Source organism: Littorina saxatilis, linkage group LG13 (assembly GCF_037325665.1).
Source record: "Littorina saxatilis isolate snail1 linkage group LG13, US_GU_Lsax_2.0, whole genome shotgun sequence".
Classification (NCBI taxonomy): domain Eukaryota; kingdom Metazoa; phylum Mollusca; class Gastropoda; order Littorinimorpha; family Littorinidae; genus Littorina; species Littorina saxatilis.
In genome coordinates, this window is record NC_090257.1 from 12,539,354 (window position 1) to 12,560,443 (window position 21,090).

At 40.4% G+C, this 21,090-nt stretch overlaps 1 protein-coding gene across 1 annotated transcript; it reads left to right on the plus strand.

Annotated features, from left to right (window-relative positions):
- Window positions 1–603: 603 nt before the first annotated feature.
- Window positions 604–19,930, plus strand: LOC138983621 (uncharacterized). Its single transcript, XM_070356900.1, has 12 exons — window positions 604–931; window positions 4,726–5,043; window positions 6,062–6,160; window positions 7,696–7,860; window positions 9,802–10,059; window positions 10,757–10,818; window positions 11,550–11,657; window positions 16,983–17,160; window positions 17,722–17,821; window positions 18,320–18,426; window positions 19,052–19,183; window positions 19,754–19,930. The coding sequence occupies exons 1-12, from the start codon at window positions 929–931 to the stop codon at window positions 19,874–19,876; spliced, it is 1,653 nt and encodes a 550-aa protein (XP_070213001.1). The 5' UTR covers window positions 604–928; the 3' UTR covers window positions 19,877–19,930.
- The last annotated feature ends 1,160 nt before the right edge of the window (window positions 19,931–21,090 follow it).

Below are 21,090 nucleotides of genomic sequence, written 5' to 3' on the forward strand. Positions count from 1 at the left end.
CTATTTAATTTTCAGAGCTTGTTTTTAATCCGAATATAACATATTTATATGTTTTTGGAATCAGCAAATGATGGAGAATAAGATAAACGTAAATTTGGATCGTTTTATAAATTTTTATTTTTTTTTTACAATTTTCCGATTTTTAATGACCAAAGTCATTAATTAATTTTTAAGCCACCACGCTGAAATGCAATACCGAAGTCCGGGCTTCGTCGAAGATTACTTGACTAAAATTTGAACCAATTTGGTTGAAAAATGAGGGCGTGACAGTGCCGCCTCAACTTTCACGAAAAGCCGGATATGACGTCATCAAAGACATTTATCAAAAAAATGAAAAAAACGTTCGGGGATTTCATACCCAGGAACTCTCATGTCAAATTTCATAAAGATCGGTCCAGTAGTTTAGTCTGAATCGCTCTACACACACACACACACACACGCACGCACACACGCACATACACCACGACCCTCGTTTTGATTCCCCCTCGATGTTAAAATATTTAGTCAAAACTTGACTAAATATAAAAAGAACAAAAAAAAGGTTTGAACTGAACTCGGGAGTCTCCTAGTTCTATGTATCAGAGAAACAATGTGTGATTATACTGCAAGGATTTCCCTTGACAGGCACCACTGTGTAGCACAAAAGCCACAGTCGCAGTCTACCAGCCATTGTTTAGAAGAATGCACTTATACTAATCAGCACACAGAGTTACATTACACCTAGTGTTCAGCACATCAAGTGTTATCTCTCCATCCTCAAGTGGGGTTGCTCACTCTTTACTTCGATCAGTCACAAAGGAGATGTTACGTACTGTTAGTTGGTGTAAGTGGAAGGAAAGTTCTGTAGCAGAAAAAACTATGCTGATGGATATATGTCTGAGTGTGTGTGAAGAAACAGCCATATCTCTAACCAAGGAGTCATCCATCTATGGTAATTGCTATTCCATTGCATGTAGTGCGCAGAGTAAATTATTCAGCTTTGCTCGAGTATTTTGTTCTTCTTCATGTTTCGTTCTTTTTACATTTAGTCAAGTTATGACTAAATGTTTTAACATAGAGGGGGGAATCGAGACGAGGGTCGTGGTGTATGTGTGTGTGTGTCTGTCTGTCTGTCTGTCTGTGCGTGTGTGTGTGTAGAGCGATTCAGAGTAAACTACTGGACCGATCTTTATGAAATTTGACATGAGAGTTCCTGGGTATGATATCCCCAGACGGTTTTTTTCATTTTTTCGATAAATGTCTTTTATGACGTCATATCCGGCTTTATATGTAAAAGTTGAGGCGGCACTGTCACACCTTCATTTTTCTATCAAATTGATTGAAATTTTGACCAAGCAATCTTCGACGAAGGCTGGATTTCGATATTGCATTTCAGCATGTAGGCTTAAAAATTAATTAATGACTTTGGTCATTAAAAATCTGAAAATTGTAATTAAAATTATTTTTTTATAAAACGATCCAAAATTACTTTTATTTTATTCTTCATCATGTTCTGATTCCAAAAACATATTAATATGTTATATTCGGATTAAAAACAAGCTCTGAAAATGAATTTAAAATATAAAAATTATGATTAAAATTAAATTTCCGAAATCGTTTTAAAAACAATTTCATCTTACTCCTTGTCGGTTCCTGATTCCAAAAACATATAGATATGATATGTTTGGATTAAAACACGCTCAGAAAGTTAAAACGAAGAGAGGTACAGTAAAGTGTGCTATGCAGCACAGCGCAACCGCTACCGCGCTAAACATGTACAGGCTCGTCACTTTCACTACCTTTTGCACTAGCGGCGGACAACGGTCATTGTGAAAAAATGCAGTGCGTTCAGTTTCATTCTGTGAGTTCCACAGCTTGATGACTAAATGTAGTAATTTTGACTTACGCGACTTGTTGCTTCTCTGTTGGTACATGTGTTGTGTAGTAACTACTACTCAGGCTATTCCATTGCGTGCAGGGTCCTGATTATGTTACTGTATAAAGCTTTGCCCTAATGTGTGTTTTTACATTTAGTCAAGTTTTGACTAAATGTTTTAAACATAGAGGGGGAATCGAGACGAGGGTCGTGGTGTATGTGTGTGTGTGTGTGTGTGTGTGTGTGTGTGTGTGTGTGTGTGTGTGTGTGTGTGTGCGGTGTGTCTGTGTGTCTGTGTGTATATGTGTGTGTGTGTGTGTGTGTGTGTGCGTGTGTGTGTGTAGAGCGATTTAGAGTAAACTACTGGACCGATCTTTATGAAATTTTACATGAGAGTTCCTGGGTATGATATCCTCAGACGTTTTTTTTCATTTTTTCGATAAATGTCTTTGATGACGTCATATCCGGCTTTTTGTAAAAGTTGAGGCGGCACTGTCACACCCTCATTTTTCAATCAAATTGATTGAAATTTTGGCCAAGCAATCTTCGACGAAGGCCGGACTTCGGTATTGCATTTCAGCATGGAGGCTTACAAATTAATTATTGACTTTGGTCATTAAAAATCTAAAAATTGTAACTAAAATTTTGTTTTTATAAAACGATCCAAATTTACGTTATTCTTATTTTTCATCATTTTCTGATTCCAAATACATATAAATATGTTATATTTGGATTAAAAGCAAGCTCTGAAAATTAAAAATATAAAAATTATGATCAAAATTAAATTTCCGAAATCGATTTAAAAACAATTTCATCATATTCCTTGTCGGTTCCTGATTCCATAAACATATATTATATAACATATTATTATAGATATGATATGTTTGGATTAAAAACACGCTCAGAAAGTTAAAACGAAGAGAGCGTGCTATGCAGCACAGCAAAACCACTAACGCGTTATAAACAGGCTCGTCAGTTTCACTGCGTTTTGCACGAGCGGCGGACTACGGTCATTGTGACAAAATGCAGTGCGTTCAGTTTCATTCTGTGAGTTCCACATCTTGACTAAATGTAGTAATTTCGCCTTACGCGACTTGTTTGGAAATTAATTCATCAAAAAATTCCAACTCACCACAGCAAGCAGTCAGGTGTTGACTGACTTTTTTGGTATGTGACCAAGTGGAGGGATGGTCTTTTCCTATGTAAAAGCCTTGCCATATCTGAGACCATGAGGCGAATTGTTTTCACGAGGCGGAGTGGGCCTTTAAATAGCGGCAAGTGGTTTCTCAAGAGATCTGTTAGGGGACAAGTTTTGTTATGCTTATGAACACAACAGTAATTGTACATGTATTATGATCATGTAGTATGATCATGTAGTATGATCATGTAGTATGATCATGTAGTATGATCATGTAGTATGATCATGTAGTATGATCAAGTAGTATGATCATGTAGTATGATCATGTAGTATGATCAAGTAGTATGATCATGTAGTATGATCATGTAGTATGATCATGTAGTATGATCAAGTAGTATGATCATGTAGTATGATCATGTAGTATGATCATGTAGTATGATCATGTATGATCATGTAGTATGATCAAGTAGTATGATCAAGTAGTATGATCATGTAGTATGATCATGTAGTATGATCATGTAGTATTATCAAGTAGTATGATCATGTAGTATGATCAAGTAGTATGATCAAGTAGTATGATCATGTAGTATGATCATGTAGTATGATCATGTAGTATGATCATGTAGTATTATCAAGTAGTATGATCATGTAGTATGATCATGTAGTATGATCATGTAGTATGATCAAGTAGTATGATCATGTAGTATGATCATGTAGTATGATCAAGTAGTATGATCATGTAGTATGATCATGTAGTATGATCAAGTAGTATGATCATGTAGTATGATCATGTAGTATGATCATGTAGTATGATCATGTAGTATGATCAAGTAGTATGATCATGTAGTATGATCAAGTAGTATGATCTTGTAGTATGATCAAGTAGTATGATCATGTAGTATGATCATGTAGTATGATCATGTAGTATGATCAAGTAGTATGATCATGTAGTATGATCAAGTAGTATGATCATGTAGTATGATCAAGTAGTATGATCATGTAATATGATCAAGTAGTATGATCATGTAGTATGATCAAGTAGTATGATCATGTAGTATGATCAAGTAGTATGATCATGTAGTATGATCAAGTAGTATGATCATGTAGTATGATCAAGTAGTATGATCATGTAGTATGATCATGTAGTATGATCATGTAGTATGATCAAGTAGTATGATCATGTAGCATGATCAAGTAGTATGATCATGTAGTATGATCAAGTAGTATGATCATGTAGTATGATCAAGTAGTATGATCATGTAGTATGATCAAGTAGTATGATCATGTAGTATGATCAAGTAGTATGATCATGTAGTATGATCAAGTAGTATGATCATGTAGTATGATCAAGTAGTATGATCATGTAGTATGATCAAGTAGTATGATCATGTAGTATGATCAAGTAGAACATTAGAAAGAAGTTTCTTTCCGATGACATTAAGACACAAAACAATATAGGGTCAGGTCAGTAAGGAAAAGTTTTTGTTTTTTTGTTTTTGATTGATTTGTTCGCAAATGGGTTTTTATTAGCCGGATGTCGCGTGAGAATAACTTTTCTTGTAAAGAATGCAAAATTTGTTTTGTCAATTTTAATTGTTTTAAAGGTTTTTTTACGATCACAAGAAGTTCTAGGGTCATGAGAAAATACAAGGGTCGGTCGGGGAATCAGAAACACTGATTGAATTTTTTCCTTGGCCTAACAAACTTTGTGACCATAAGCATTCTCTTGCAGGACATGACGCGAGCGCAAAGAGAGGTATCCAATGTTGCAATCGTGGGGTCTTTCGCCGACGATCGTAGTTACGCGATGATGTTCAAATCTGACGATCATGCTGATGCTGATTTGCCCGACAAGGCCCCTAACTCTCCCTCACTGCCCAGACTGACCAGCGTCCACAGCATCCAGAGTCACTCCATGGGGCTGGGCCTGTCCTACGCTGCCCCTAACCCCGTCGCTGAGGAGTTGCAGCACGCCAGCGACATGTCAGTGGAGAACTCCACCGAGAGCCACGGCACTGCTGTCAGCGGCAACTCTACTGTCAGAGTCGATGTGAGTCGATAAAATGATACAGTTGGTACAGCTCTACTGTCAAAGAGGAGCAGAAAGGGTCAAAATCAAGCAAAAGTGGGTGCATTTCCTGTAGGTGCACTTCCTGTAGATGTTTTTCCTGTATACAGGGAATGCACCTGGGTACGACATTGCTCAATCTCGCGCCAAGGGCATGATTCATCAGAGCATTGCTTCCCTTGTGACATCCAAAATGACAGGTCAGGGCTAGATGGAGTTTCAAATTTATTCATTTAAAATTGCAAGACCGAATTGAAGCTCTTTGTGTTTTAACAATTAAAAAAAGGTATAGAAAAATATCAAATTTTACCGATTTGGTTAAGCATCACATGACTCAGCAAAATCAGCGGAACGCCACAGGACATGCACTTGGATGCATTCTTTGTATACAGGAAAAACACCCGCAGGAAGTGCACCTACAGGAAATGCACCCACTACATAGACCCCTTCTGTGTAAGCAGAGAGAGTGTGAAGTTTGTTGAGCAGCTGCCTGTGGCTGTAATTCAGTCTCATTTCTTCTTGTTTTGGTGTTCCAGGTTTGTGTGTGTGTGTGTGTGTGTGTGTGTGTATGTGTGTGTGTGTGTGTGTGTGTGTGTGAGAGAGAGAGAGAGAGAGAGAGAGAGAGAGAGAGAGAGAGAGAGAGAGAGAGAGACTCAATCTAATCATCCATTTTTTATTACTTTATAATCCCATTGCGTAAATTCGTGTTCATATCCTCCCAGGTGTTTGCGTTGTTAGATGTAATCAGCCACCTGCACTTATGGCAGAATAACCGAGATCTTTTACATGCCACTGTGGTGACACGGAGATGGACCATGGATACAGTCTCCGAGTCAGCACATAAAATGTACCCATGCCTTTCCCAACCTGGATTGGAACCTATGACCCAAGGATCACAAATCAAGTGTCCTACCAACTGAGCCCCCCCCCCCCCCCCCCAAAAAAAAAAAAAAAAAAAAGAAAGATAATGGGTGATAAGTCTTTCTGTCCTTTCTTTCAGATAACCGACATTGAAGAAGGGAGTTTCAACTTCACAACAAGTACACTGCGCAAATGTAAACACCAAGTTCTCAAACCATACTGGGGTCTGCTCATGTTTGTAAGCATTAATTCATTTACTCTTTTCTTCTGGGAAATTCTTACTCCATTTTACTTGACTATTCTGAGGGCATGTTTTTGTCTGTCCAAGGCAAGTGATTATGTGGAGAGGCTTTACTTTTTATGAACATTGGAAATACTGAAAACACACACGATAAAGGTTAGTTTACGGAATGTTTAATTATTGACAAAATCTTGATCTATTGATCCGTGAAGTGGACAAAATAAGATACACAACAGAGAACTTATATTGATCTTGGGAGCTTAGGAACACTAAGCTTTGCTAGTTGAGTCTGCTGGTCCAAAGTTGACAGGGACTACATACACACACTCATGCCCACCTGCTCGCACACACACACACACACACACACACACACACACACACACACACACACACACACACACACACACACACACACACACAAACTCCCCTCCCCCTCCCCCCCCCCCCCCTTCGACACACACACAATTGCTTGCACGCATGCACAAAAGAAGAAAACCGAACATTAGAAAAAATTGCTGTTAGTGGATTTGGAGTCATTCTTAACATTCTCAATAATGACCATCGTTTTCCAGTGATGATACTACCGATTAATGAAGAAAAAAACAAGTCTCGTAAGGCGAAAATACAACATTTAGTCAAGCTCAGTCGAACTCACAGAATGAAACTGAACGCATTGCATTTTTTCCGCAAGACCGTACACTCGTAGCATCGTCTGTCCACCGCTCGTGGCAAAGGCAGTGAAATTAACAATCCAGAAAAGCGCGGTAGCGGTTGCGCTGAGGAGGATAAGCACGCTTTTCTATATCTCTATTCTTTTTAACTCTCTGAACGTGTTTTTAATCCAAACATATCATATCTATATGTTTTTGGAATCAGGAACCGACAAGAAATAAGATGAAATTGTTCTTAAATCGATTTCGGAAATTTAATTTTAATCATTATTTTTAATTTTCAGAGCTTGTTTTTAATCCGAATATAACATATTTATATGTTTTTGGAATCAGAAAAACATGAAGAATACAATAAACGTAATTTTGAATCGTTTTATAAAAAAATAATTTTAATTACAATTTTCAGATTTTTAATGACCAAAGTCATAAATTAATTTTTAAGCCTTCAAGCTGAAATGCAATACCGAAGTCCGGCCTTCGTCGAAGCTTGCTTGGCCAAAATTTCAATCAATTTGATTGAAAAATGAGGGTGTGACAGTGCCGCCTCAACTTTTACAAAATGCGGGATATGACGTCATCAAAGACATTTATCAAAAAAATGAAAAAAAGTCTAGGGATATCATACCCAGGAACTCTCATGAAAAATGTCATAAAGATCGGTCCAGTAGTTTACTCTGAATCGCTCTACACACACACACATACACACTGACACACACACACACCCACATACACACACATACACCACGACCCTCGTCTCGATTTCCCCCTCTACGTTAAAACATTTAGTCAAAACTTGACTAAATGTAAAAACACCCTTCAAAATGTAACATATCTCTTTTAATTTGTGTCTGTGAATTTCAGATTGGTTGGCGAACGTTTCGTCATGATGTGATCGCCCCGAAAAGCTGGCGATTGCGGTTGTTAAACTTTGTGTATCCGGTAATGATCGTTCTGCTACTGCTGTACACCTACATGTATGAGATGATCGCCTGTGAGTGGAAACTGGACATCAAGAAGGACCTGGTGGTGAGTGACCCGACCTTAATTGGTCTTGACCTTTATTGACCTTAAAAGCATATGTTCTTCCTGATCTATTACCCTCCATAATAAAGAGTTTGTGTTGTGTTGTGTTGTGTTGTGTTGTGTTGTGTTGTGTTGTCTGCCTTCCTCGACCTTTACCTACATGCTCAAACTTTTAAACTAAGGCTTTCTCACCCAAACTTTAGCTCTCAATAGCATGCTCTCAATAGCGTCCGCATGTGCTCCTGGTCACATAAAACCCGACAGTTTGATTTTCCTTTGATGTCGACTTCGCAAAGACTTTACCAAGTCTTTTTACTAAAAATTCACTGCTAAAGCTTTCTACAGCGAGCTTCATGAAGCAGACTTCGCGAAGTCTTTTTACTAAAAATTCAGTGCTGTAGGTTCGTGCAGTGAGATTCATGAAGTAGACTTTCTGTGGGGATTTTGTTACCTTAGAGCATCTTTACCCCAAGAGAGTAACACCTATTACTGCTTGGAACATGCATGTATGTATTTCTGTTCAGGGTGTCATCAGTTTTAATCAGATCGAGACAAAAAAATTTGCTTTGTAGTGATAATGAGCCAGAAGTGGTATTCTATCTGTTTCGTAATGAACTACTTTTTTGATAACACTCAGCTTAATAACAGTACATGTACAGTACTGATACAAATACTACAACAAGTACAGGTACTGGGTTTCAGCAAAATACAATAGAACCCCCTTTTAAGACCCCCCGATTTACTCCATTCTTTTTAAGACCTTGTTTTCTCAGATTTTCTGTTCATAACCTCTGTTAATTTACCCCCATTTTAAGACTCCCTCCTTTTTAAGACCTGATTTTCACTGAGTTTTTGAGGTCTTAAAAGGGGGGTTCCACTGTATTTTCATCACGAGTTCAACAGCCTCCATGTGTATGGCCACTGTGATATTGAGTCGTAACTTTGTACTCTGGCTGCTTTGTTATCAGCTAAAAGAAGAAAAACCCAGATTAAGTGACATTGACACCTAGCTGTGGTGTATTGTTAGCATAGATCTGACATTGGGTGAAAGCAGCTTTTTCAGTCACTGCATGACCTCAAGTATTGTTTCACTTTTCAGTGACTTGCATAATTTGAAGATTTGCTGCTTCTTTTAACTCTTTTCAGTGTATATTTTTTACTGAAAATTCACTTGGTATTGATGTCCAGTGACCTAGTTTTGATGTATACTGACCTACATAGGTATAATTATTTGTTATAAGTGACCTACTTTTGATGTCCAGTGACCTACATAACAGGTATATTTTTTTTAAAGTGACCTATTTACGATGCCCAGTGATCCAGAAGAGTGACCAAGATAGAAAGGAATGATTTTGGTGATGTGTGTCAGTTTGATCTGAACGTGACCACAGAAAAAGCGGGTCAACTGATTACAATAGGGCTGGAGAGACTGCCTTTGTCTCGTTTAGTGTGTGTGATCAACATGCAACAGCTTTGTATTTATGACGTGAGGGTATTTGAAAACTGTTGTAACACCCTATTGTTTCCCACATTCCACTCCCACCTACCCCCCTCCACCCCCCCTTCCTCTGGAAAGAGAAAACACTGCAAACACACATCACATAAGAAGGTATACAGTGGGTCTCACCTGTAGTCACACTCATAGTTTTTATACCCAAACAGATCAATCAGGTATCTTTTCAGATTCTAAAACTAATAGAAACTTAAAGATATAGGGCTGGATTGGGGTTAGTAATGTTTTGACCACAATAAATTGATCATCAAGTTTGTAAATTAGCTTAAATTCAACGAGTGAACATTTTTGGTATGACCCTGATTTAACCCCATGGAAGTGACGTTACATACTTAAAAAAGCATGACCATTTGAGATTCATGCGGTGGGACGGTGAACCTCACATGGGGCTTTATCAATGAAGTTATTGCCTCATATTTTTTTCTCTCCAGATAATTACATCCCCCAGGACAACGCCAAGTCTGAATTTAACAACGACAACGCCAGGTGACATTCCAGACAGTTTGATAGGGACGGCGTCGACAATCAAACACACGACACCAAGTCCCAGCTCTTCCACTCCCCAGGCGTGTGAACACATCGTGACGACGTATCTCATTCCCAACATCCTTCACTTCATTGCTTACATCATGGGCCTGTACTTCTTCCGTATACAGGACAATGAGCAGATGTATGCTCTCATGGAAAAGGTAGAGTGTGTGTGTTTGTTTGTGTGTGTGTGTGTGTGTGTGTGTGTGTGTGTGTGTGTGTGTGTGAGTGTGTGTGTGTGTGTGTGTGTGTGTGTGTACTTCTTCCGCATACAGGACAACAAGGATGTATGCTCTCATGGAAAAGGTAGAGCCTGTGCCGTGTGTGTGTGTGTGTGTGTGTGTCAGTGTGTGTGTGTGTGTGTGTGTGTGTGTGTGTGTGTGTGTGTGTGTGTGTGTGTGTGTGTGTGTTGTGCAAGTGTATGTCTGTGTATTTGTGTCTGTGATAGAGCACATGTATGCAACCAGGTGATGTTTGGAAATAACTCTGTCGGGGCTGTGGAGGAGTTGTGCCGCTTAAAGCTGAAGCAAGCACAGATCAGTGTGGACAAGTGACCATTCTCAAGACTGTGCATAATGAGCCCTGATAACGCATTTCAAAAGAAAAATACATTGTATCCAGCAGACACTGCTATTTATACAGTGTTCACTTGGTATAATTTCTTGTTCTTTTAAAAACATGCACATCCAAGCTCACCATTCTATGTCCACTTTGTTGCATGCTTGCCTCGGATTCAAGTGGTGCAACTGTTCCATTGCCCATTAAAGCTCTGACAAAGTTATTTCTGAACATTTTTTTTTCAGTATCAATTAACCTAGGTGCTTTCTAATTTCTCACATATTGCTTTTTTTTCTCAAGGTATTTCTGCAAGCTAATCCTTTGCAAGGCAGCTCTCAGAAGAAACTAATTGCAAAGACCAGGTAACTTTTTTTCTTTGTCATCAGCTATTTTAGCCGATAACACCTGTGCTGCAGCAGGTCACTCAGAATTGTAGTAACTGTGTAGTAACTGTGTATCAACACGCTGGAATGCAGGCGTTAGATGGACATTACACGAAGCGACTGAAGCTAGCAGTCTGGGCGGATATATCCGTACCTGGTCAGATAGAGCCATATGAGTGGGTACGGATATATCCGTACCTAGGAGACAATGTGTTAAGAATTTGTTCTCTCTCTACTGTTTATTCCTTACTTTCATTATATAAGGCTCCGTTTGATTTACATTATAATATTTGAGGTCTTGAAAGAGACGACATTGCATCTATCATGAAACATAGAATTTTAAGGACAAAAGACGGAGCATAAGGTGGGGGAAGGGAGTTTTGGTCACTTATTGGTGAGTTGCTATTACGATTGTTATTATTTGTACCTTTCAGAAACCATCACACTCTGGTTGATCTTTTCTTCATGTGATTCAGTGAATGACGCCATTGTGTGTTCACTCACACAAAGTAAACTTACTGGTGTGAAAAAAATTGAAAAACAAAAGAATTCTGTACTCACCAATACAAGGACAGCACATACACAACTAACTCAAATGTTCACCTATTGAGGCTTCTTCAGGACTGACAAACGGCAAACACAGAGAAAAACAACAAGCAAAAGCAGTACAGAACGACAAAGAAATGACAAGGTATGTGGTTTTATTTCAGGACATTCCTGGCGTTTGGCTCAGTGTGGGTGCTGATGACCCTGGTACTGCAGGGTCTGTATGTGTGGGCCTACGACTTCCCCCGTCTCGGCATCTTTGAGACGTATGGGTAGGTAGAGCTCAAGACATTAATTAACTCTTAAAACAAAAACAGCTATGATTTGTTTTATTTTTTTACTACATTTGCCTTAAAGTATTTTGCAACAGGCCCTGAGATCGTTTCCAAAGTTATACCATAGGATTCAGCGTTACAAAGAATGCTAAGGCACAGGAGGACTGCTTTCACTTTAATTATTATTCATCTATTGACTACGTCACTACGTAGTCACGTGAGTATTGTGCGCGCATGAGCAAGAAGTCAATTGGCGGTAAGAGCTTGAAGCTGATGGACGAGCTGTTCCACACCATGAATTAAATCGTGGTTCATCGCCCTGGTTTTTGGGCAGGACTAATTATTTTTTGACTGCGAAGTGTTTGTGAAACAACCTGGTTGTGTTTGGAATTCGTTTGTAAGGTGAGTTTTTCCTTTTTTCATAAATGTGATTGATTTAAATCGTTGAGGGCTTGTGACCGGTTCCACCTGTGTTGTGTGTCGGAAATGAGTGATCATGAAAAAGCCGGGCCTGCTGAGTCAGGAGATAAACCTAATCCGAAACCAAGCTCGGAACAAGCGAATAAACAGCTTATTCAAGATTTGATGCAACAATTAGATGCCAAGTGGGAAAAAAGGTTCGCTGCCCTCACGAACCCCACGCTGCTGAGCCAGCAAAGTAGGTCACAGGCACAGACAGGCCCTGAGTTGGTCGAATCACAGTCTGAAAAGCCTCAAGGTTGCAAAAGAAAGGGGGCCAGTGCTCCTAATGCAAAGAAGGGCAAGACGCTCATGAAAAAGCGCAAGGTCGAATCGAATCAGCCTGAGAGCAATGGGGATTCTGAATCTGATAGTCATACTCATAATCGCTCAGACTCATCTGATGGAGAAATCCTTGATGACGATGACGTACTCTCGATAGTCTGTTCGGACGAAGATTTGATGAAAGAAATTGATGGCGAACTAGACAGAGAAGAAATTACTGCTGACGCAGTAGCCTCCTCAATGGCAGATTTGATTGATAAACGGTTTGCCAAAGGACTGGGCGAAGAAAAGTTCGCTGAGAGGATAGATCTATACCCAAGGCCCGTCAACTGTCAGAAGTTGCAAGTGCCAAAAGTAAACACTGAGGTGTGGAAACTGTTGCCCGTGAACGCAAAAAAGGCGGACCTAAAGCTAGCCTCTATCCAACGCGCCGTGGTAAAAGCCGCGACTGCAGTGACGTCATCTACTCAGGCCCTTTTTAAAGCGCAGAGAGAAAAATCAATGAAAGACGGGAAAACGGGTAAAGCAATTGTCAAAGCTAACTCGGATGCGCTCGCTATGCTTGGGCATGCCAGTAGAGAGCTCTCCCTGAGACGTCGCTATGCGCTACGCCCACACCTCCCAAAACACATGATATAGGGCTGTGTTCGGACTCGGTGCTAATTAGTAGCCAACAGCTTTTCGGTGACAATTTGTCAAACTCACTAAAAGAGGCCAAAGAGCTAGACAGATATGCACAGAGTGCAGGTGCGAATGTGGATAGACGGGGGTTCAACTTCAAACCGTGGAAAAACAATAGTCGAAAGCCTTTTTTAGGCATGAGACAGCCGCAGTGGCAGAACAGATTTCAGAATCAGAAGAGGCAGTTTGGGGGAAAGAACAGTCAGAGAGCGCAGTTCCCCAGGAGAAACTAAATGACGATGCTGTCACTTCTCAGGTGAGAGAGCTATCTGTATGTCTCTCCTCTTTGCTCACAGATATAAAGACGGAGACCTCTCTCTTTCAAGGTGGTAGAATAAAGCAGTTCTTGGAAGTCTGGAAATCGTTAACCTCAGATCCTGAAATCATTGAAACCGTGTCTGGTGTTTACCTTGAGTTTAATCAATCTAGATCAACACCTAGATCTAGTCCATTTAAAAACCAACCTTTGTTGAATAAACAGGAAGTGAAAGTAATTGATTCAGAGATTCAAAAGCTGAGTGCAAAAGGAGTGATAGAGCAGTGTGAATTTGAACCGGGGCAGTTTGTTTCACCTGTTTTTACACGGCCAAAGAAAGATGGCACACACAGGATGATTCTTAACCTAAAGTGTTTGAACAGAGACATAACTTACCATCATTTTAAGATGGAAACGCTCCAAGCTGCTGCGTTGAAATTAGTGACGCAAGACTGTTTTATGGCTTCCATAGACCTGAAGGATGCATACTATTCTGTACCAATCTTTGAAGGCCACAAAAAGTTTTTGAGGTTTGAATGGGATGGTAAGATATGGCAGTTTAATTGCATGCCAAATGGTCTCGCACTTGCTCCACGCAAATTTACAAAATTGTTGAAGCCTGTTTTTGCTACCTTGAGAGAGAAAGGTCATCTGTCCACCGTTTTTCTGGATGATTCTCTGTTACTTGCTGAGACAAGACTAGCATGTATGCAAAATGTGATTGATACAGTGCAACTATTGCGATCAGTTGGTTTCATTGTTCACCCAGGAAAGTCAGTGCTTGAGCCCAGCCATTGTGTTCAGTATCTTGGGGTAATCATAGATTCAAAGCAGATGATTACCACTCTTACACCTGATAGAAGTGCAGACCTGCTTTCGTGTTGTAAGACTGCAATGTCCAAATCCTCAATGACAATACGATACTTAGCCAAAGTCATAGGGAAAATTGTAGCAGCATTCCCTGCAGTGAAATACTGGCCTCTATACTACAGACAGCTTGAAAAGGAGAAAAAAGCAGCGCTTGCTAGCAGTAAAGGATATTTTGATTCTTGCATGAGTCTGTCCTGTTCTGCTAAGTCAGAACTACAGTGGTGGATAGATAATGTGTTGGCTTCTTATAACAACATACACCAGTCTGCACCAGATATCACTCTTTCTTCTGATGCTAGTCTCACAGGCTGGGGCTGTGCACTTGGAGACGCACAGTCAGGTGGTTTATGGCTGCCTGTTGAAACACAGTTCCATATCAATTACCTTGAGTTAAAAGCGGCATACTTTGCACTGCTGTGTTTTCAGGATCAACTTATTGGTAAGCATGTGCGTATTCTTGTTGACAATACCACGGCTGTTGCCTGTATCAATCACATGGGTACTAGTCATTCTGATACGTGTGACTCTATTACCAATACAATGTGGCTGTGGTGCATCGCTCATGATATCTGGCTAAGTGCAGCTCATATTGCAGGGAAAGAAAACACTGCTGCTGATTCTGAATCAAGGAAAATAAATCTGGATACAGAGTGGAAGCTGGATGAGACAATATTAACCCAGGCTCTCAATTCTTTGCAGGTGAAGCCTACTGTTGACTTATTTGCATCCAGGTTAAACAAACAAATGGACAGGTATGTGTCCTACAAGCCAGACCCAGAAGCATTTGCTGTCGATGCTTTTTCCATGAACTTGGGAAATTTTGAGTTTTATGCATTTCCTCCTTTTAGTGTCATCACACAAGTTCTCACGAAGATTCGTCAGGACATGGGCATCGGAGTGGTGGTGGTTCCACGCTGGACGACGCAGGTTTGGTGGCCTCTGCTCAACAGTCTCCTGATCCAGGAACCAGTGGAGATGGAAGGGAAGGAACTCTTGACGCTACCTTCTCACCCGGGCAAACTGCACCCTCTTCATCGTTCCCTTCGACTTCTGGTATGCAATGTATCAGGGAACGCTATCTCCAGGAAGGCTTCTCACAACGTGCTGCAGACCTGATGATTCAGTCTTTCAGATCATCGACTCGAGCTGTGTATAACTGCTATATTTCAAAGTGGCAATCTTATGCTTCAGAGAATAGGTTTGATGCTGACATTGCTTCCCCTGCAAGAGTAGCTAACTTTCTTGCATCGCTGTTTGACGCTGGTGCAAGTTATGGTACTGTCAATTCTGCCCGTAGTGCGTTGTCAGCTTACTTACCCATGATATCGGGTCAGACTGTAGGTAGTCATCCAGTTGTGTGCAGAGTGATTAAAGGTGTTTTTGAAGAAAGACCTTCTTTCCCTAAATATACCGATACCTGGGATGTGAATGTAGTGTTGGACTATTTTGACAAACTTCCTCAACTGCATGAACTTTCTTTGAAGGAACTGACACTGAAAACGTGTATGTTAGTAGCTTTAGTCACAGGTCAAAGGGGACATGCTCTACATTCTTTAATGGTGGATGATATCAGAGTTTTTGATCAGAAGTGTGTGATAGTGTTTTCAAGCAAACATAAGACTACTAAACCTGGGTTTCACACAGAACCTGCTGAAATACTCGAATTCACAGATAATGAGAAATTTTGTCCTGTACGTCACTTGAGAAATATTTGACTATAACAAAGCCCTTAAGGAAAGGGAAGCAACTCTTCATCAGTTATTTAAAACCTCATTGTGCTGTAGGAAAACAGACTTTTTCCAGATGGATCAAAGCTGTGTTACGGAGTGCTGGCATAGACACAGAGAAATACACAGCACATTCCACACGAAGTGCGAGTTGTAGTGCAGCAGAAAAGAGAGGTGTGCCCTTGAAAACAATACTCAAAGCTGGTAGTTGGGCAAGTGACAGGGTGTTTGTAAAGTTCTACAAGAAAGATGTTTCTGTTTCAAATTTTGGTCAGATAATTCTTGATGGTTATTTTGAGAATAAAAGTTAGAACTCTTTACCTTGTCTGATTGAGTGTGAGTTCACATAGACTGTTTCTGAAGTCTCACGTGACTACGTAGTGACGTAGTCAATAGATGAATAATAATTAGAAAATTAAACTAGACTTACGCTAGGAAGTTGAAGTTTAATTGAAATTATTAAGAGTCTATTGACAGGAACGGAGGAGTTACGTCCCTCCCTTGTCAGTAGATTTATGATGATTCAATAAACTGACCCTCCCTATAAGTCGTCAGTCTAGTGACCACACACAGCTCTTAACATTGACTTCTTGCTCATGCGCGCACAATACTCACGTAACTCCTCCGTTCCTGTCAATAGACTCTTAATAATTTCAATTAAACTTCAACTTCCTAGCGTAAGTCTAGTTTAATTTTCTAATTAAATGTCATGAAATAGACAAAGAAAGAGCACTCCTTCTAAGGGTTGAGGATTACTTTCACTGAGTTACTTTCCTTGTTTGTGTACCTGAAGTGGTTACTAGGTAGCTGCGTCATAGATGATGGGCTGTCTTTTTGTTTTCAACATTGGAGAAAAGCAGTGCCTTAAGTGCATTCACTAACTTTGATTTAATTAATGACCATACATGCGGTGTGTTTGGAGCAAATCGTGCTGTGTTTGTCTAGATTAAGGTACAGTGGATTCTTCAGATTCATCAAATTGGTCAGAAATTCCTCCAAATTGGATAGATCCGATTTAACTTTCCTGCATTTCATACATTTCAGGCCTGTGTTTCACTGGACAACGTTCACAGTAGAGCTGGCGGGTCGAGTGGTGTTCAACTCCGTGCTGCTGGCGGTAGTGATAAACTACGGCACTCAGTGCGAGATGGTCATGTTTTACGTCAAGGGGCTGCAACTCCGACTGCAGGAGAAATCCATCAGCATCAAGACAGCTTTCAAGGTTGGCGTTCTTTTGCTTTGCTAGTACATGGTTGTAAATGTGTCTTGTACATGAACATGCTGGTGTGAAGTTTTCATAAAAGATGAGCGATTTTACAATGTCAGCAATGTGTGTATCCTTATGCATGTCACATGTATGCAAACGCACAAGTATGTGCGTGCATGTGTTTGCAGGTGCGTCTGTGTGTGTGTGCGTGTGCTTTCATGTGTGCATGTGAGTTTATGTGAATCTCAAAATAGCATAAAGACACAATTGCTACCAAAACTAATGGCTTTTGATGCTGTGTAACCCCCGTTTAAAGACCTCCAAAAATGTCAAAAAATCAGGTGGTCTTAAAAAGGAGGGAGTCTTCAAATGGGGGTAATGCACAGAGGTTTTGAACCGAAAATCTGAGAAAATCAGGTCTTAAAAAGGAGGTAAGTCTAATATTGTGGGGTCTCAAAAGAGTGGTGACACTGTATTATTACTCGCAATGGACAGGTGCATGCACTTTTTGTTTGGCTTCTGACTGTTTTCTGCCTTGCGTGATATTTGTCTTCAGCTTCTATCTCTTGTTGCCAGGACACCCTGCTGCTGCGGCAGAGTCTGAGCCTACTGAACGGAATCATCTCCAAGATGACCACTCTGGCCCTGGTCATCCTGGCTGAGCTCACCATTATAGGTCTGTAGTGGATGACAACACTTTCTTCTGTGCTATTCTGCGTTTGTTTTTACGCAAAATGCAGTTTAAATCTTTTGAGTTGTAGCTGAGTTCACCACTACAGTGTTAAGACCTCCACAAATAGGTCGGAGAAAATCGCGTCTTAAGATTGAGGGAGTCTTAAAATGGGGGTAAAATGTGGAGAGGTTATGATCGAAAAGTCACAGAAATTAAGCGAGATCTTATAATGGACAAAACTATGGGGGGTGTTAAAAGGAGAGTTCTGTTGTACTGCTTTGATTAGCCAAGCTCACCATCATAGGTCCGTAGTGGATGGGAACACTTTACTTCTGTGCTATTCTGTGTTTGTTTCTTGGTGAAAAGTGTAACTCTTTTGAACAGAAGTATTTTGCTGTTTATGATAGTCAAAGCTATTTTGGTCAGATATGTGAAAGAGATAGATTTCTAACATGTTTTGTTTGTGTTTATTGACCTGATATTGTGCTGGGTGCGTTGTAGGTGTAAGCATCTTGGTGCTGAATGACGCTGACGTGGCTAAGGTGTGGGTGTATCGTAGCATCTTCCCCGTGGTGTGGGTCGTCATGCTTGGCTTCCCCTTGTTCCAGGTCAGTACATTGCTTGTACAGTGGAACCCCCCTTTTAAGACCTACACAATTCTAAGAAAATTGGGTCTTATAAAGGAGGGTCTGAAAATGGGGGTAAAATGTACAGAAGTTATGAAGAGAAAATCTGAAAAATCGAGGTCTTAAAAAGGGAGAAGTCTTAAATTGGGGGTCTTAAAAGGGGGGTTCAACTGTATAATGTCAAGTGCATTAGTTACATTAAACTTAACAATTATTGCACCCATTTTTGTACCCAAATGCAAACATTCATTCCCGTGTTAGTACTTCATTCAGACTTTCCATGACGTTATAGACCCTCAACTTGGTTATCTGGCAAATCTTTAAGATCAAAGATATAGACGGGCGTAGTAGCCTAGTGGATAAGAGTGACATCGGCCTCCTATGTGGAAGGTCACGGGTTTCAATCCTGGCCTTGGCTGGTAGGTTAAGGGTGGAGATTTTTCCGATCTCCCAGGTCAACTGATGTGCAGACCTGCTACATGTAAGTGCCTTATCCCGGGGAAGTCTTAAATTGGGATGTCTTAGAAGACGGGTTCCACTGATGGGTAAGGTTTCCACTGCATCACAAGACAGACGCTAATTCTACAAAGTGCTTTGTGTTGTGCAGGCTGCGCGAGTGAACTCAGTGTGCCTGAGGATCAAGAAGATGTCGCTGGAGATGCGAGTGTTCGGCTACCTCAACAGCTCTCAGCTGGAGCTCGACTCTTTCCTGCAGTTTGTGCACTTCACCCGCTTGAAGGTACGTTCCTCTGACTGACGGACTATTTGAGTTTAACATCCTCTCAGACCAGTTGGTCTATACTGGGACGGGCATTGATAATACGCTGAGGACATGGTTAATGGGCATGATTCCTGCATGGACACACTGAAAGTTCTACAGGGTTAGCAATTCCAATGCCACAGGGCGACTTTCAAGGGCTACTTACTCTATCCAAAATGTCTGGCATTTGTGAGTATATCAGGGAGAATGAAGTTGGAATGAAGAAACTTTTTTAGATCTAGGTGTTGTTGTTGAAGAATGACAAATCTCCTGAAGATATGTCAGATCGATTTCACAGGGAACATTCTAATGCAGCAATACTATATACTGTTATGATCACATGTACAAATACTGTTATCGCAATCCTATATACTATTACGATGCAGAGATAATAAATCAGTATTCGGTGCGTTATCGCTTGTGACCCTGTGTCTGTCATTTGTATGAACAATTAACGTGTACCAGCCTCTCACACGAAGGCGCGCACACACTGTATGACAAAAGAAGGTTGCTTGGCAGTGTGTGAAGATTTGACGCTGTATGTTACAGGCCAAGCTGTTCCACATTCCTATCCTGCCATCCTACGTCATCGCATTCTCCACCCTGGTCGCCTTCATCTTCCTCATCCTGGTTCAGACCAGCATGCTGGGTCCCAAAAACTACATCGTCTGATGACGTCCTATAAACTACATTGTCTGATGACGTCCTATAAACTACATCGTCTGATGACGTCCTATAAACTACATCGTCTGATGACGTCCTAAAAACTACATCGTCTGATGACATCCTATAAACTACATCGTCTGATGACGTCCTATAAACTACATCGTCTGATGACGTCCTAAAAACTACATCGTCTGATTACGTCCTATAAACTACATCATCTGATGACGTCCTATAAACTACATCGTCTGATGACGCCCTATAAACTACATCGTCTGATGACATCCTAAAAACTACATCGTCTGATGACGTCCTATAAACTACATCATCTGATGACGTCCTAAAAACTACATCGTCTGATGACGTCCTAAAAACTACATCGTCTGATGACGTCCTAAAAACTACATCGTCTGATGACGTCCTATAAACTACATCGTCTGATGACGTCCTATAAACTACATCGTCTGATGACGTCCTATAAACTACATCGTCTGATGACGTCCTAAAAACTACATCGTCTGATGACGTCCTATAAACTACATCGTCTGATGACATCCTATAAACTACATCGTCTGATGACGTCCTATAAACTACATCGTCTGATGACGTCCTATAAACTACATCGTCTGATGACGTCCTATAAACTACATCGTCTGATGACGTCCTATAAACATCGTCTGATGACGTCCTAAAAACTACATCGTCTGATGACATCCTAAAAACTACATCGTCTGATGACGTCCTATAAACTACATCGTCTGATGACGTCCTTAAAACTACATCATCTGATGACGTCCTAAAATCTACATCATCTGATGACGTCCTAAAATCTACATCGTCTGATGACGTCTTATAAACTACATCGTCTGATGACGTCCTATAAACTACATCGTCTGATGACGTCCTATAAACTACATCGTCTGATGACATCCTAAAAACTACATCGTCTGATGACGTCCTATAAACTACATCGTCTGATGACGTCCTAAAAACTACATCGTCTGATGACGTCCTATAAACTACATCGTCTGATGACGTCCTAAAAACTACATCGTCTGATGACGTCCTATAAACTACATCGTCTGATGACGTCCTATAAACTACATCGTCTGATGACGTCCTATAAACTACATCGTCTGATGACGTCCTATAAACTACATCGTCTGATGACGTCCTAAAAACTACATCGTCTGATGACGTCCTATAAACTACATCGTCTGATG

Bases quoted from the DNA above. Each gene is read 5' to 3' on its own strand.
- LOC138983621 (XM_070356900.1), top strand. The intron at 10,060-10,756 runs GTAGAGTGTGTG...TTTTTTCTCAAG, and splicing joins TGTATGCTCTCATGGAAAAG to GTATTTCTGCAAGCTAATCC. The intron at 17,161-17,721 runs GTTGGCGTTCTT...TCTTGTTGCCAG, and splicing joins GCATCAAGACAGCTTTCAAG to GACACCCTGCTGCTGCGGCA.